Consider the following 15,993-nt stretch of genomic DNA (forward strand, 5'->3'; position numbering starts at 1 on the left):
AGAGAGAAACACTGTGTAACATTTTACTTCCCAACTTGAAATATTAGAAAATTTTCCGGTTCCCGATAGCTAATTGGAAAATTAGAATTTGTTGCTGACTAACTTTCCTCTACAGAAATTCAATTTTGTAGCTCTATGTGCAGTTAAATATAGTGGAAAATTTTCCTCCTAACATCACTATACATAATAACTAAAATTCTCCGGATTATGAAAAGTTTTTTCCACTTGTTTCTACATCGTGATGAAAATTTTCCGATCTATGAAAATTCCTTTCATTTGTTTCTACAGAGCAATAAAATTTTCCGATTCACAAAAAGTTGTTTTATTTTTTGCTTCAAAAATGATGAAAATTTTCCGACTCATAACAAGTTCTTCAATTTTCCCATATAAGAGAAAATATTTCGATTCACGAAAAATTGTTTCATTTGTTCCTACATAGTACTGAAAATTGTCTGAGCCATGAAAATTTGCAGATTCTTTAACGATCTTTCACTTTTTAACATTTCTATACATGATTTCAATCAATTTTATGAATACTGAGGAACTGTTACTTGATTACTGATACATATATATAATCAAAATGACCAACATTAGTGTCGAATTCATTTTTTGGATTCACTGAGATGAACAATGACAATTCCGATGGCGTGACGTGCTACATTGGGAGGAGAGGGAATATATAAAAATCATCGAAAATGACCAATATCAAGGAGCGCTTTAGTAATAGTAAAAACTGACTAACGAAACATATTACTATTTTTTCTTAATTTAACCCAGCGTAACGGATAACTGATGCTAGTTTTATATATTAGAAAAGTCACTCATATAAGTACCTGGATCCCTGACTGTGATAATTCCATTACTTGGGTTCCGGGTAATTTGAAGTTGTGATAACCCCTGGACATATGTAATCCAAGATACACGTGACTCTTCTCGGCACTGACAGCAGTTGGTAGCACAAAGTCAAGTCTTTATGCAAGTAAAATTGTGAGTAGATGACGCACGAAACATTTCTCCATTCTGAGATCAATCTCTCTGGTTCAGAGCGTGTTGTCCAATGAACATCATATGCTAATCTCAATATTGCTGTGTATGTAATGTATTATTTCATTATATACTCTATATTCAAAGAAATAAAAACGCTGATCACACATGAATCAGAAAATGCTTGAAAGTAGACGAAAATATCAAATCTAGAACAACTGTTGGAAATAAGTTTGTAAATCGCTGTCTCCATTGACAGGCCATCTCAAATTCTTCTTGTTCCTATATCTTTTTCTTTCTAGGGAAGAGAGATCTTGCTTGTCCCTCTGAGTATGCATTCAAATTGAAACACCTGAAAAACTTTCTTCCTGCCCGGGATTCGAACCCGGGCCTAACGAATAGAGGTTCAATGCGCTAAACACTTACCCACCACGCCACTTCATCTTCCACCAAAACTAATACCTAATTAAAGTCATTTCACGGAAAATGTAATCAAGATACTAATGTTTGTGTGAGTGTCTTAATGACTTACTCGAGATTTCCTTGTTTAACTTAAAAACAAGTTATATAGACGTTCCTCAATGAGGAAAATATGACGAAACGTTCTTCAAGTTGAGGCTACGTCATCGGTTTCAGAGATGGTCCCGAATTACATTACATGTCATCCTTACCGTAACTTTTAGTTTCCAAAGAGGGAAAGACGACAGAAATTATTTTCACACTCTTTGAATTGTATCAACACATGTAGAAATAGACAGTTCTGTGTTTGTGTTCCATAATTGCTAGTTTATTTTCTTATATTCGTATGAGGAGTTTGTGGCAAATTGAACCGGTGGCACTAGCCGATTGATCTCGGGCGTTCGGCTTCTGATCATGAGGCGAATATGCTAGGGGTTCGAATTCCTCTGAAGAGCAAGGTCAGAATTTTAACTATCCTCAGTACTTCTGCGTTCGGGTCTGTGTAGTGTTTAGAATATGTCGAAAGGACATGGGATGCCAGTGGCGAACAATACTCCGGTTGGGGGCGATTTGTTTAAAGAATATTGTGAAAGAATGAAACTCCCATTGCAGCTACCTGAGTTCAAGTCAAGTCGTGGCAATTATTTTTTCTGTATGGTATTGGTATTGTAATTCTGTTATTTCTTTATTATTATTATTATTATTATTATTATTATTACCACAGAAGGAAAGAAAAAGTAACATGGTCGAAGGTATTCATAGGAACAGGAAAGATATACAGTATGTCAGATGTTTCTTAAGCTTACATATGTACGCAATAATATTATTATGTTTATAATTTTACAGATAGAATTATAATTTTATGAGAAGAAACGGAATATAAATATTTGTTAGCTGATAACAGTAATGCATTTTGTTTCGCCCTTCTAGGTAGAAAGGTGAGATGACATCTTAAATAGGATCATTCTCGTGACTAGAGTTGTAGGTTCGATCACTATTTGCAATTTGTGCGCACCTACAAACATTTCCTTGGAACTCATTTTTGGCCCATACTACAGCAATAAGGACGTTTGGCCCTAATGTATTCATCAATTCTTCTCCCAACACGTTACGTTCCCAGAGAGTTACGAATGAAGGTTGATAGGGATGACGTAATTCTATGTTGTTGGCATTTAAGCTATGAAGGAAGTCATCTCAACTCTTAGATTCAGAGAAATTGAATATTTTTCATGTTAGTATACATCAGAAGTATCAATATTGGAAATTATAAAAATTTCTTCATTGCCACAGCAGTAATCGAACCCTCGATCCCAACATTATGAAGCTAACGGTTAAGCCACTAATCTAAGACATCACTGTTCAAGGAGAAGGAAAAACTGGATGTGTAGTGAATTCAGTAAATTCACACTTTTACGATTCCAGTGTAATAATGTTGAAACTTTCTGATTTCAGTCATGATAAAGTAATAAAGTTTTATGTAGAAAGAATAGTCCAGAGAATTCAAATTTAAATTGAAAACTCATATATGCGGAGGCGCTGCCGTATGCTCTCGCCTCGGGCCCTGATATTTTCACAGTACGGAATTGGGCAGATACCTATATTGATTGGAATCTGGTGTTTCAGGGCACTGGATTATTTTTTTAACAGGTAAGTAAATTAACGATCCTTCCTCGGTACTTTGTTTCATATTTTACGCGTTTTACTCACTTTTCCATTTTCCAGTAACTCTTTAAGAACAGGGACAAAAACAGAAACATTGAGGACAGTAAAAATCACAAACACTATTCGCGCGTTCTTCCCTTGCCTCAAATAAAACAATAAAATATGGTGAACATGCTATTTTTGGTCTTCCATCTATGTGTTGACAAATCTAGAGGTGGAGTGGGTCAAATGGATCGAGTTTTCTGAGTGGGTCAGTGGGTCGTGGGTCAACAGCGTGTGAGTCACTGCGTCCCATCACCCACCGTGACCCACTGCGACCCACCACCCACTATGACCCAATCTGATCTACCGAGACACTCTGCTCACTGCATTGTAGACAGCATCTTCCGAGCATTATATTTTCTCACCCTCGACCCTAGCCATTGAAACTAAAAACACGTTTCAGTATGGTTGCAGCTTGCGATTGTCCAAACGTTCTGGTGTATGTATTGTGTATTATAGTAGTAATAGAAAAAATTATCCCTTTGGTGGAATTTAAGGAACTTAAAGAAGCAGTTGAGGTTAAATTTATATCATGGCAGTCAAGGTGGACAAAACGAGCCCTGAGGAGCTTCTAACCCGTTCCTCCTCCTTCTCCTACTACTACTACTTATACTGTGAATCTGCATAAGAAAACTACACATGCAACGTAATCACTTTTTTGAGTATTAGTTTCATCTTATTTTAATGAAAAATGTATTTAGAAAATTAAAGAAAATAAAATCTAACAAAAAAAGCTTTTCTTAACCCTGGTCTGAACTCACACCAAAAGCAATTATAATTACTACCCCATTGCGCTAGACGCTCGGTCACAAAGACCACCAGTAACAGGTACTTGCTTTCTGCTATATTTATGCTACGTGGCGAGAAACGGATAACTCCAACTAATCAGAACTACGTATTTAGTTCCTGTGAGTAGGGTTGAGCGTGGTTTAAAATTATGCTTCTCAACACTGGTGAATTCGTATACGTTTTACTTTCAAGGCCTCCGTTTCTCTTTTTCACTCGTTTCTGTTTACATATCTGAGACGAGTATCTCTAACAAGGAGAAAGCAGACTTTGGTAAATGAACTTCGGAGCCATTTTCTGCCAGGTGATAGTGTACATTTAAAGTGTTCATATCACGAACTTGGAGAGCGCAATGGCATAATATAGCAGAGAAGAAGCGTTTTAAAATTTTCGACTCGACGCGTATGTCTTACGTTGCGCAAATTTATCAAGTGATGGCCTGGCAGAATCAGTTGCATCTGTGACTCACGTGCAAAGGGTACCGGGTTCCTGAAGTCAACTTTTTTTGCTTTTTGCTTCAACCAATAAAATAGCCATTTGTAGCTACAAGTAAAATGTTAATTCAGCATATGTTTTTAATGAATTAAACAATAGAAATATTCAAATCAGTTGTAAAATCTTTCAATGTTTCATGTTAACTAGTAACGAAATGTAATCTATTTCGTAAATATATTAATATTACGAGTTATATTATGGTTACCACACTCGTTGTGTAAAAAATGTTCTTGACGCTTCGTGTCTACATCTGTTGACAGTGTGAGAATTCCAAGTGGGATGAGAAGGAAATAACCTTGGGTAATACTGGATATTACTATAAGAAAAGGAGACTTCCCCTTATTCTCCTTGTAATAAACGGCGAAAATCTGTCTCCAACATTGGAGGAAGGACGGGTAAGACCGTTCCTATATTTTTAAAAAGATGTTCAAAATACTTATGAAGTGAAAAAGCAATATTTTGGAGGATCAGGGGAGCAAAGTTGTCTTCAAGATTGGGGGCGGGCACATTTTAGGCTTATTCTGGGTGAATATCAATTTCATCTGATTTTCTTTTGTGGCAATCAGACACAAATAATCACATTTCTTCCCCAAAACACATTTCAAATCGGATTATTGGGGAACAGTCCTTCAGTTCTAAGATTGGAGTGAACATGTTCCCGTCATGCGCCCGTGTCATTTGCGCCAGTGCTTGTAATACACACACTGTTAACAGACGCAGACACGAAGCGTGAAGAATATTTTTACACAACGACTGTGGTAACCATAATATAACTCGAGATATCAATATATTTACGAAATAAATTACATTTCGTTGCTAGTTAACATGGAACATTGAAAGATTTTACAACTGATTTGAATATTTCTATTGTTTTAAGTCATTATAAACATAGTGAATTAACATTTTACTTGTAGCTACAAGTGTTTACTTCATCGGTTGAAGCAAAAAACAAAAAAGTTGACTCCAGCGGGAATCGAACCCGGGACCCTTTGCACGTGAGTCACAGATCCTAATGATTCTGCCACGCCGTTACGTTAAAAATTTGTGCAACGTACGATGTATTCGTCGAGTCGAAAATTTTAAGAGGCTTTTTCTCTGCTATATTAGGTCATTGCGCTCTCCCAGTTTGTAATATGAACAATTTAAATGTGCACTATCATCTTCCAAAACTGGCTCCTAAGTTCATTTACCAGTATGCTTTCTCCTTGTAAGTGAAAAAGAACTTGAGGCATTTTTTGGATATTGATATTTGTAATTGTAATAATAGCAATAGGACACACAGCTTGTGAGATTTGAGGAGCTAACTATTGGGAAAAAATATATTTTTGAATCACTGTAATATACGTATAAATTATTATATAAAAATTGAATGTAACCATGTGTTGCTAGTCATCATAGCCAAATTGCAGTCAAATGAAATGACTTTTGGTGTATAGTTAGACCTTAATCCAACTAGGATGTTATCATATTACTTTCATTATAATAATATCCTAACGGATAGCAGGGATCCGAATTTTTGCGAAAATATTGAATATATCACAAGCCATTAAACTTACGGAGCTGAAATTTAGTATATTAACTCTATTGAAAATGAACAGAACGTCTCCTAGCATTTTTAAAATTCTCTTTTATGGGGAGGGGCGGCAATTTATATATATGGTAAATTGATAGTGTGTTAGTTGTAAAGATAATAGAAAACGATCTATATTAGTTAAGAAATAAATTGAGAAACAAAAAATACAGTGCTTCGCATCACATATCCATATATGCTTACCATGCGCTTTCTACTATAATAATTGCTGAAACTTGTTTATTATATGGAGCGCTTAGAGCATAGGGCAATCAACCCATAAAATTGTGAGAAAAATAGACATAAAATTTGTAATGTAACTTCTGTACGTTCGTCTACTTACCTTGATTTGGGACTTTCAAATTTCATCCGTTTTATTCCACTGAAAAGTATCGATAATTCAACAAGGAAATAATTAGAACATGATAATTTATTTGAAATTCATCGTAATTTTGCCCATGACAACACTTTATAATTTTATATTGTAAAGATCAGATCCACCGTTAGTGTAACAGAGCGGTGCTTGAGCGATTGACCGTAGAAATTCAAACTCCGATTACTTAGAATTTCACAAAATGGTTTTATTCCTTTAGTCAGTATAGAAGAGGCCATCGATCATGTGTCAGAGTTGATGACGATGTGTTTTGGCGGGTCAGTGGTTCATGGTGGGTGGTGTGTCGTAGTGGGTCATGGTGGGAGGTGTGTCAGAGTGGGTCACGGTGGGTCATGGTGGGCCGTAGTTCAGAGTGGCTCACGGTGGATGGTGCTTCAGTGGATCGTGTGTGAAGTTTTCATTCACCCACGCCATTTCTAGTCAAATCTGTAAAATCAAACTAAACAGCAATATTATCACACAAAACGCTCAACATCTTAGCTATTCATGACATAACTATTGCATGATCTGAATAACTCAAGAATATCCACAAATCATCATTTGTCATGTTTTTCCGAAATACGACATGACTTTTCCGACAACCTGTTACTTTAAATGTTGTTAATACACAAAGTTTATTTATTTCATCACTTATTCACTTACTCTCTTATAATCACCAAACCTTTAGGATACTTCCCGTAGATATAGAAAGGTGAAATGTAGTATCCAGGCTTGTGCAAGTAAAAAAAGGTGACAGGATGATACTTCCCTCCCCCCAAAACACCCTACAATGGAGTGTGTTGATTATTCAACAAAAAACTTGAAATCCAATTAGAAAATTCATGATATAAAATATATAGCCAAATCTCGACTTTGCATTAATAATAATAATAATAATAATAATAATAATAATAATAATAATAATAATAATAATAATAATAATAATAAACGAATAACATAATTACAATATCAATTACGTAAGGAATACCTTCCAATGAAGAGAAAATAATAAATGCCACGACGGGATTCAAACTCGGGTCGCTGTAACGACAGTTCTCTGCTTTCACGCTTTGGCATCAATTCCTCATACGAAGTTAAGAAAATAAACTAATAGTTATTTTGGATAAACATAGCACACACTTTTCTACACGTGTTGATATAATTCAAAGAATGTGAAATTAATTTCTGCCGTCTTTTCTTCTTTGGAAATTAGAAGTTACGTCGAGAAAGAATAGTAGTAATGTAAATCGGCAGCAGTTAAAAACGATTAGGTAGTCTCAACTTGAAGAACATTTCGTGATATTTTCCTCATTGGTCTATATAAATTGTTTTTGAGTTAAAGAAAACTCTCGAGTAAGTCATTGTGACAGTCATAAGGAACGTTTCCTTATACGAGCATTAGTGTTTTGTATAGTCTTACATGCAATGATTTTAACTAGCTAATAGTGTAAATTTAGAATGATGTAACGCGGTAGGTAAGTGGTTAGCATATTGAACTTCTATTCGGTGGACCCGGGTTCTAATCCCGGCCAGGTTGACCTTTTTCAAATGTTTCAATTTCAATACATACTTAGTGTGACAAGAAAGATCTTCTCTCCTCCAGAAAGAAAAAGATGTTGGAATGAGGAAAATTGGAGAAGGTCTTTCAATGGAGACAATCATTTCCAGCAGTTGTTCTAGATTTGATATTTTCAGCTATTTTCAATCATTTTTTGATCCATGCATAGTCAGTCTTTTAATTTCTCTAAACATACAGTATATAAAGAAATAGTACATGCCATGCACAGCCATATTGAGATTAATATATGGTTTTCTTTGGAAAACACGATCCGAACCATAGAGATTCGTCTTAGAATGGAGGACTGTTTTGTTAGTCACCTACTTTACATTTTATCTGCATAAACACCTGAATCAGGGCTATCAACTGCTGATAGTGCGGAGAAAATTTACTTGTAAGTTAGGTTGTATCTGTCTAGGCGTTCTCACAACTGCAAATGACCTGGACCCCAAGTAATGGAATTATGAGTGTCAGGGGTCCAGGTACTTAAGTGAGTGACTGTACACATATATAATAATTACTTTTCAAGCGTAAGTTGCAAAATATTTCCAATTTTATTTCAATGTAGTTTTAGTGAAATCTGTGAATAACGGGCACAAATGAGATCAGGGGTAAAAGTGGATCTGAAAATTCTGAAAAGATAGGGGACGCATGACGTCACGCCGTCACTCGTACCTATTTTTGCCTATTGTAATATTGTTTTAGGAAGTGGAGGAACGCCATAAATATTTTTTGGAAGTCATAGAACGGCATCCACCCGTATTCTTCCCCACTTTTACCCCTTGATGAGATGGCTATTTGTCTGTAAATGATACCTACCGTCTTTGTGTACAAAGAGGTTACACAAATTTATATTACACACAGCTGATATAGTAATCATAATCGATATATAGTAAATGCAGGGTGACACATGAAAAGGTAGCATGTGTATATCAAATCAAAGGATTTTCAATGGCCAAAAAGGATATACAGGAATACTGTGGATAACGTAGTTGATTAGTCCATGCTATTCAAAACTTGCGTTCTTTGTTATCTATTTACGATGCTTTAAATTGAATTTGTTCATCATAAACATTTAGTTTAATAAACAGTAATAAAAGTTTGATTTACATAAAAAATGACTTGGTAAATGTGTTGTCAATTTCGTAATAATAAAAGCCATACTAAAAGCAAAAGTAACGTTGTGTGAATTCGCGGTATCCAAGGTATGCAAAATAACGTTTCCATTTGATTTGTCATCTTCCCTCCTGTAAGAATAATTTCATTCACATACTGATTGTACTAAATTCTAAACATAATGCAAAACAGAGAAAAGAAAAACTTCAAAATGTGCCTGAAACTGTTTTGTAAGGTGGTTCACCAGGGAATGATTTACAGCATTTTGTGGGGAAAAGACTTTCTGTCTACTAGACTGTACTGAGAATAATTTTGAAATTGAAGGAAGTAAGGCACAGTAGCATACTTCTCGTGCTAAGTATATGGTAAGATTGAGAAAGTTCCGATTCGTTATGAAGAGATTATTAAAATGGTGAGAACACTGCCCTGTCCATATCTGAAACTACTCGTGAAATACAATATTTTGAATGTTCTACATTGAGTGAATCACTATGGCAAAATTTCGTTCCGATTTTGGATGTCGAAGCTTTGTGGGTCGCGAGGTTTTGTACCCAAACGGACAATATGATTTACCTATAATTATGCTTTATTTAATCATAAACCAAGTAGATTGGATAGAGAAAGCATTATGGCTGTTATGAGTTCAATCGCAATCCTTTGTAATGATACAGAGATTTTCCCATTACCAGAGACAGTTGAGAACTATACATAGTAGGCACGAATACGTCGTAGAAGACTTTTTGGAAGCGACATGTTGCTGTGTTTGCTTTTCAGTATACTAAAGCAGAAAGGGATTTGGCACACGCACGAGCACTTGTAATATTTTTACAAATTCTTGAATGCTTAAGACAGCGTAACGTAAATACAAGTAAAAGTTTTTCTCTGTATATTAACGATTACATGCTAATCTTCTTTTACCAAAGCTGACCGGAACCTTCCAAATGACATTACACATTATATTCATCCGAAACAATATTACAATACACAGTATTTACTTTAACTTTCTTGGATATTTCTGTTAATGAATTATATTCAAATCATTTTGTAGAAACATATTCATGTCACCACCACCGTGCACCAGAAGTCTACGCAGAGTCCATTTTGAGTCGGAAGGGTGGAAAGAAATTTCTTGCCATGCCCTGTCCAAGTTTGTTAGCCTATAGAAGGGGCCTATGCAAAGCACCCCCAGAAGAGTATGTAGAAATGGGAATTGATGCTCCATTAAGGTAAGGCACTTTATTAGCATTAAGATAATGTATAAGGTGCGTTGTAAAATTGTACGAACACTACAATTTTTTGTCATATTGCACAAAGGAGTTAGAAATTAGGAAACGAAAGGAAGAATAATTGAACGTTACCATGTACCTTAGGGGTATAATTTTGTAGATGCTTGTAGCACACGAAAATGAGAAAAACTCTCAGCGCAATCCTTGCATATAAAAACAGGCGATGATCAGTGTAATTACAGTGCAGTAGGCTGTTGCCACTGAATCCAACAGGCCCCAGACGATAAGGAAAGCTATACAACAAGTACAGAACGAGTGTCTTACTTAACGTTCTCTGTGGAGGAAATTCTTGTGTACTGATAGCTGCAAGATGCATAATATCCCACTAGAAGTGTTGTTTTAGGGCAAAAGTGGGTAAATATTAAGTACAAAGAAGAGAATATAGTGCTGATGAAATATTAAGTCAACATAGGAGAAGCGTCTGTGTTGTGAACAATTTTGTGACATTTAGGGTGGGGAGATTTGCTGTGGGGAAAATACTCTGGTTTTTAGTAAAACACTAGGTATTTGCCCCCCGAGGTATTTTTGCGAAAATCCGGGGTTTTTCAGTGAAGAGATTTGCTCATTATCAACCGTGGGGTGAAATACCCAGGGTTTTTCTTGAAATCCACCGACTTGCTGTACATGTGACTGAAAAGTATTATTTTCCCTGTCTGTCTAATCGAATAGAACCCAGCGAACGTTTCTTGCTTTCCTGTGAGAATGGTTATATCTTTTTTCTGCAGCGTTTAGAGGATTTGGAATATGCGTTAACATGTAGCTTGTACAGCGGGGGACACTTCTAAATGGTACAGCCATATGGAGATTTACGGCTAAGGTGTACCATTTAGAAGTGTCCCAAGCTGTACAAGCATAACCACCGTCAGCTATTAATAATCCAGGAAGGTTTCTTTCTTCGGCTATGACTCTCAGGGAATAGTTCCTCCAAACTGTTGAATCATGGGTGAAGCCAGGCCAACGTGCAACAATATTTAATATTTTCATATTAGAATCACAAATTAGCTGTGTATTGATACTATGTGTCCCTTTCCTGTTTCTGTACAGCTCTGCAGTTGGACCAGAGGGTGACAGAATTGGAATATGCGGGCAATCAATTGCTCCAAATGCACCAAGAAATTTTGAGTCCTCATAGAACTTCAGTTTCACTGCAGGCACTTCTGTTTCTGCAGGCATTTTTATCAACTGGGGCCTCCTTCTAGCTATAATTTCAACTACACTGTGAAATATTTTTCCTGCAGTTGTGTGATGAAAATTTACCAAATCACCACCAACTCGTTGAAAAGTGCCTGTGCGGAGAATGCATAATGTAATCAATACCTGTAAATCTGCGGAGCAGTCATGCTTACGTACTGGTTTGTGTAGATCTTCTTCAATCAAATGCATTAATGCTCGGAAAGCTTCTTTGGTATAGCCAAAACGATCTCCAAATTCTTTATTACTGTAGACTGCCAACGGACCTACTTTGCCACGTATTGTATAATTTCTTTTGTATGGCTGGTTCTCAATAACATCACCCACGTAATCGATGTGGTCTATTTCGTCCATGTTGATTACAGGAAATTATTCCGTCTGAAAAAACACTCCTACCAGTAGGATAAATTTCCCCCAGTAAAGTATTTAAACCTTGGGTTTTTTCACTGTAGACCAAATATCTTCATTTTTAAAAACCCAGAGATATTTAACTCTCGAGACGAAAAACCATTGGTGTTTTGCTGGTGTATTTTACCAAAACCAAGGGGGCAAAAACCTCGGGTTTTCTTGACACACACAAGCCAAATCTCTCCAACTTTAAAAACCTAAATGAGAAAACCCAGGGGATTTGAAAACCACTAAGCAAATATCCCCGCCCTTAGTGTACGGTAAGGACCAATAAGTTCCCCAGGATGCCACAAAAACTAGCTCCGGAAAGATACTAAACAGGCAATAGACATTGTTTAGTAGCTATGTGATGGTAAAACATCTCTTGCTCAGTTGTCATGTGGCCCTTGGGTCAGTGTGCATCCATAAATTTACACTGTCAAGAGAGATAAGACCTTGCAATCGACTTTGACATTGGAAGCGCAAAGACACTCAGAACATACTACACGACACAAGAACCAACACGTGGTTCCAGGAAAGATATATGTGAAAAGAAAAATAATATCGGTGATCTTCAGCAACGGAAAAAAAGTAACATATAGATGGACTTGATGACAAATATACTGCTCGCACGCCATTAGGAAAGACAAACAGATCTTCTCTAAACATATGAAGGAGAGCAGTCGTAAATGATGTAGGGAGGTTTAGACTACGATTGCCCAACAAACCTCGCTTTACTGCTTGTCGTTTGATTACTGTTATATACCAAATTGTACTACAGATCATCTGTTTCCATTTGCCATGCGAAGAGTTGGTGCAGAATGGATGTTTCAACAGGACAATGGGATTATCCACGTCATTGGGCCCACTAGAGATTAGTTTTGGGAGAAGTGACTAATGACCTGGACGGGCTTGCCAATTCCCCAGATGTAAATTCGATGGAAAACCTATGTGGTATTATGAATTATTTAGTATACACCAACGGCATCTAGTACGACGATGTTAGTGACAAGCAGTATGTCATCCTTGCCGTGTGAGATCAAACACCAGTAAACCTAACGCAAATGATGGTGGGTGACATGTATGATCTGATATTTCTGATATACCATGGCTCTTTTATTGCGTATTAGAAATGATGTTGTTATCATTTGAAGAAAATAAGAATTGCCTTTTTATGATTTTCTGCTCTTTGCACCATATCTTCTCTTAAAAATGTCAAGCACATGTAGTAATGTACACGTGTTTATTTTGGGCGCCATGCATACTATGTATTCTTTCAGTTCTAAAAGTTTGGTAAAGGTATGCCACATATTTGCAGCGTTATTTATCACTTTGCAACGCACCTTACGTTTATTAGCAAAAAATTAGTATCTACTGTTTATTATTTATTTTATAGATACACTCTTTTCAAATGAAACCTAGTGTTGGCTGGACTGCTATCCTATTCCTTGTTAATTACATTTTCCATATTTTTAAATGATATAATTTAGGTAAAGCCTACAGAAAATCTAAATTAACAAGATCAGGGTTGGTTTCATGCTAACATTGGATTGGATTTGAAAAAATAAAATAAAAGCTGAAGCAGAACATATTATTCAAACAATTGTAGGATATGCAAGTTCTTGTTGAAAATACTAAATTTTCTCATAAAGTTATGCACCTTGCCTCGGAATTCAAAATATGAATATACAGACAATACTTACGTTATGTAAATACTAGGTGGCTCAAAAATGCATGCACGCTGTTTAATTGTGAATAATTCTGAAATGGATTGACCAAAACGCATTTCTGTGATGGATGTTTCGTAGTATTATTGTTTAATATTTGGTGTTCTGATAGTACATTGCATCCCAATAATGGTTTAATTTTCATCTTTTGTGTAAGTGAAGTTCGTGAAGCATCATGGTTGTAAGGTTGACTTTTGAAGAAAGAAATTCAGTGATACATGAAGTACAAAACCATCAGTGAAGTGTAGCGATAATTGCGGAATGAATTTGGAACACAACCTCCGACACATTTAACAATTGCCCGAATTTGTGATAGATTTGAAGCTGATGATTGTGTTACAGAAAAATAAAGATCGTACCGGACGATCTGTACAGCAGTAAGTAGTGCTAAGTCCCATTCAGTATTAGAAAAATTCATTTCCTCCCCCACAGAAGTCTGTGACACAATGTGGCCGTAAAACCAGTATAAGTCACGCAAAGTGTTCGTTGCTTTTGAGGGCTACAAAGTGGAAGATCTACATTAAAAAATTACTGACCTTAATAAAAGAGGACTATCCAGATCATTGATTGGAGCACTGCAAGCCATTTCAAAATATGTAGGAGAACGACGAAACGTTTGCAAGGCTGTTTGTCTAGTCTAATAAGGCCACATTCACACTCAGGACAGTAAATTGCCACAATTGTGTCTGGTCCGCTGCAAATTCAGAAATCCACGTGGACAAAGCCGTGAATTTGTCAGGAGTGAATGCGTGGTGTGGGATGTCTTATGGAAGTTTAATTGAGCTGTTCTTCTGTGACGGCACAATTACCTGTGAGGAATAGATGCTAAAGACATAAACTTTTTCCGCCACCAGGGACTTCTATGAGGACGAGAGATTTCATCGGCAACATCATCATCATCATCTTGTCAGCTATTTTCTAAATGAAAATTTATCCGAGTTCTAGATAGGTCAAAGAGGCATTGTTGAGTATCCCCCACGTTCTCCAGATTTCACTGCAGTAGGCGATAAATGTATGTTCTAGCGCACTTTCACCCCCACCCCTCAATAACATAGCGCACCCCTGCTTCCAAATATCTTCTAATCTACCCCCCTAATAATTTTTAACACTTCCTATCCCCCCAAATAACTTCTATCACATCTTAAATAACTTCTATCTTACTCATAATAAATTCTAATGCATTCTATCACTAAATCTAGTTACAAAAAATCATTAAATCTGGTTATAACCGGTTTTGACTTCAAAATCATTAAATCTGGTTATAACCGGTTTTGACTTCAAAAATCACTAAATCTGGTTACAAAAAAGTCACTAAATCTAGTTACAAAAACAAAAAATCACTAAATCTGGTTACAAAAAAGTCACTAAATCTACTTACAAAAACAAAAAATCACTAAATCTGGTTACAAAAATCTGGTTATAACCGGTTTTGACTTTAAAAAATCACTGAATCTGGTTACAAAAGTCACTAAATCTAGTTACAAAAACAAAAATCACTAAATCTGGTTACAAAAATCTGGTTATAACCGGTTTTGACTTCAAAAATCATTAAATTTGGTTACAAAAAATCATTAAATCTAGTTACAAAAACAAAAATCACTAAATCTAGTTACAAAATTACAAATAAATCACTAAATCTAGTTACAAAAATCACTAAATTTAGTTACAAAAATCACTAAATCTGGTTATAACCGGTTTTGATTTCAAAAAATCACTAAATCTGGTTACAAAATATCACTAAATCTGGTTATAACCGGTTTTGACTTCAACAATCACTAAATCTGGTTAAAAAATCACTAAATCTAGTTACAAAAATTACAAAAAATCACTAAATCTAGTTTCAAAAATTACAAAAAATCACTAAATCTAGATACAAAAATTATAAAAAATCATTATATCTAGTTACAAAAGGATTTACATAAGAATCAAATAGAACTTTATAGCACTTAACTATAAACAATTTACATCTAAAACTTACATCTAAAATATTACAATGGAATCCTACACAAATTATATTTACCGCATCTTAATCTCCAGTTTCTAAGCTTTCATTTGACACTTGAATCATTAAAATCCGTCAAAAATTAACTTTAAAAAGTTGATGAGAAGGAATGTATATTAACATAGCATTTACTGGAATAGGTGATCTGTCACTGATTCATTTGAACGATCCCAGTACCAGCACAGGACAGTCTAAATCCAATTCTCTTTCCTTCTCCTCACATCAGCATACATATATACACATTAGCCTCTCTTCCTTCAACAAAACTTCTAGCTAGCAGTGGACAGAGGGCGCCGTATACCAATGACGTAGTCTCCTCCAGGGAGATAACGCAATACATGACGTCAGTGAATCT

At 35.7% G+C, this 15,993-nt stretch overlaps 1 protein-coding gene across 1 annotated transcript in view; it reads left to right on the forward strand.

The window, feature by feature from the left end:
- Window positions 1-15,993, forward strand: part of LOC145686008 (inactive pancreatic lipase-related protein 1-like) — a 132,957-nt gene that overhangs the window by 88,900 nt on the left and 28,064 nt on the right. The window contains exon 6 of the mRNA XM_081758843.1: window positions 10,094-10,271. Within this exon, the coding sequence (XP_081614969.1) occupies window positions 10,094-10,271 (178 nt within the window). The remainder of the gene's footprint in view (window positions 1-10,093; window positions 10,272-15,993) is intronic.

The sequence above is a fragment of the Thermobia domestica genome, chromosome 5 (assembly GCF_964235325.1).
Source record: "Thermobia domestica chromosome 5, izTheDome1.hap1.1, whole genome shotgun sequence".
NCBI lineage: Eukaryota > Metazoa > Arthropoda > Insecta > Zygentoma > Lepismatidae > Thermobia > Thermobia domestica.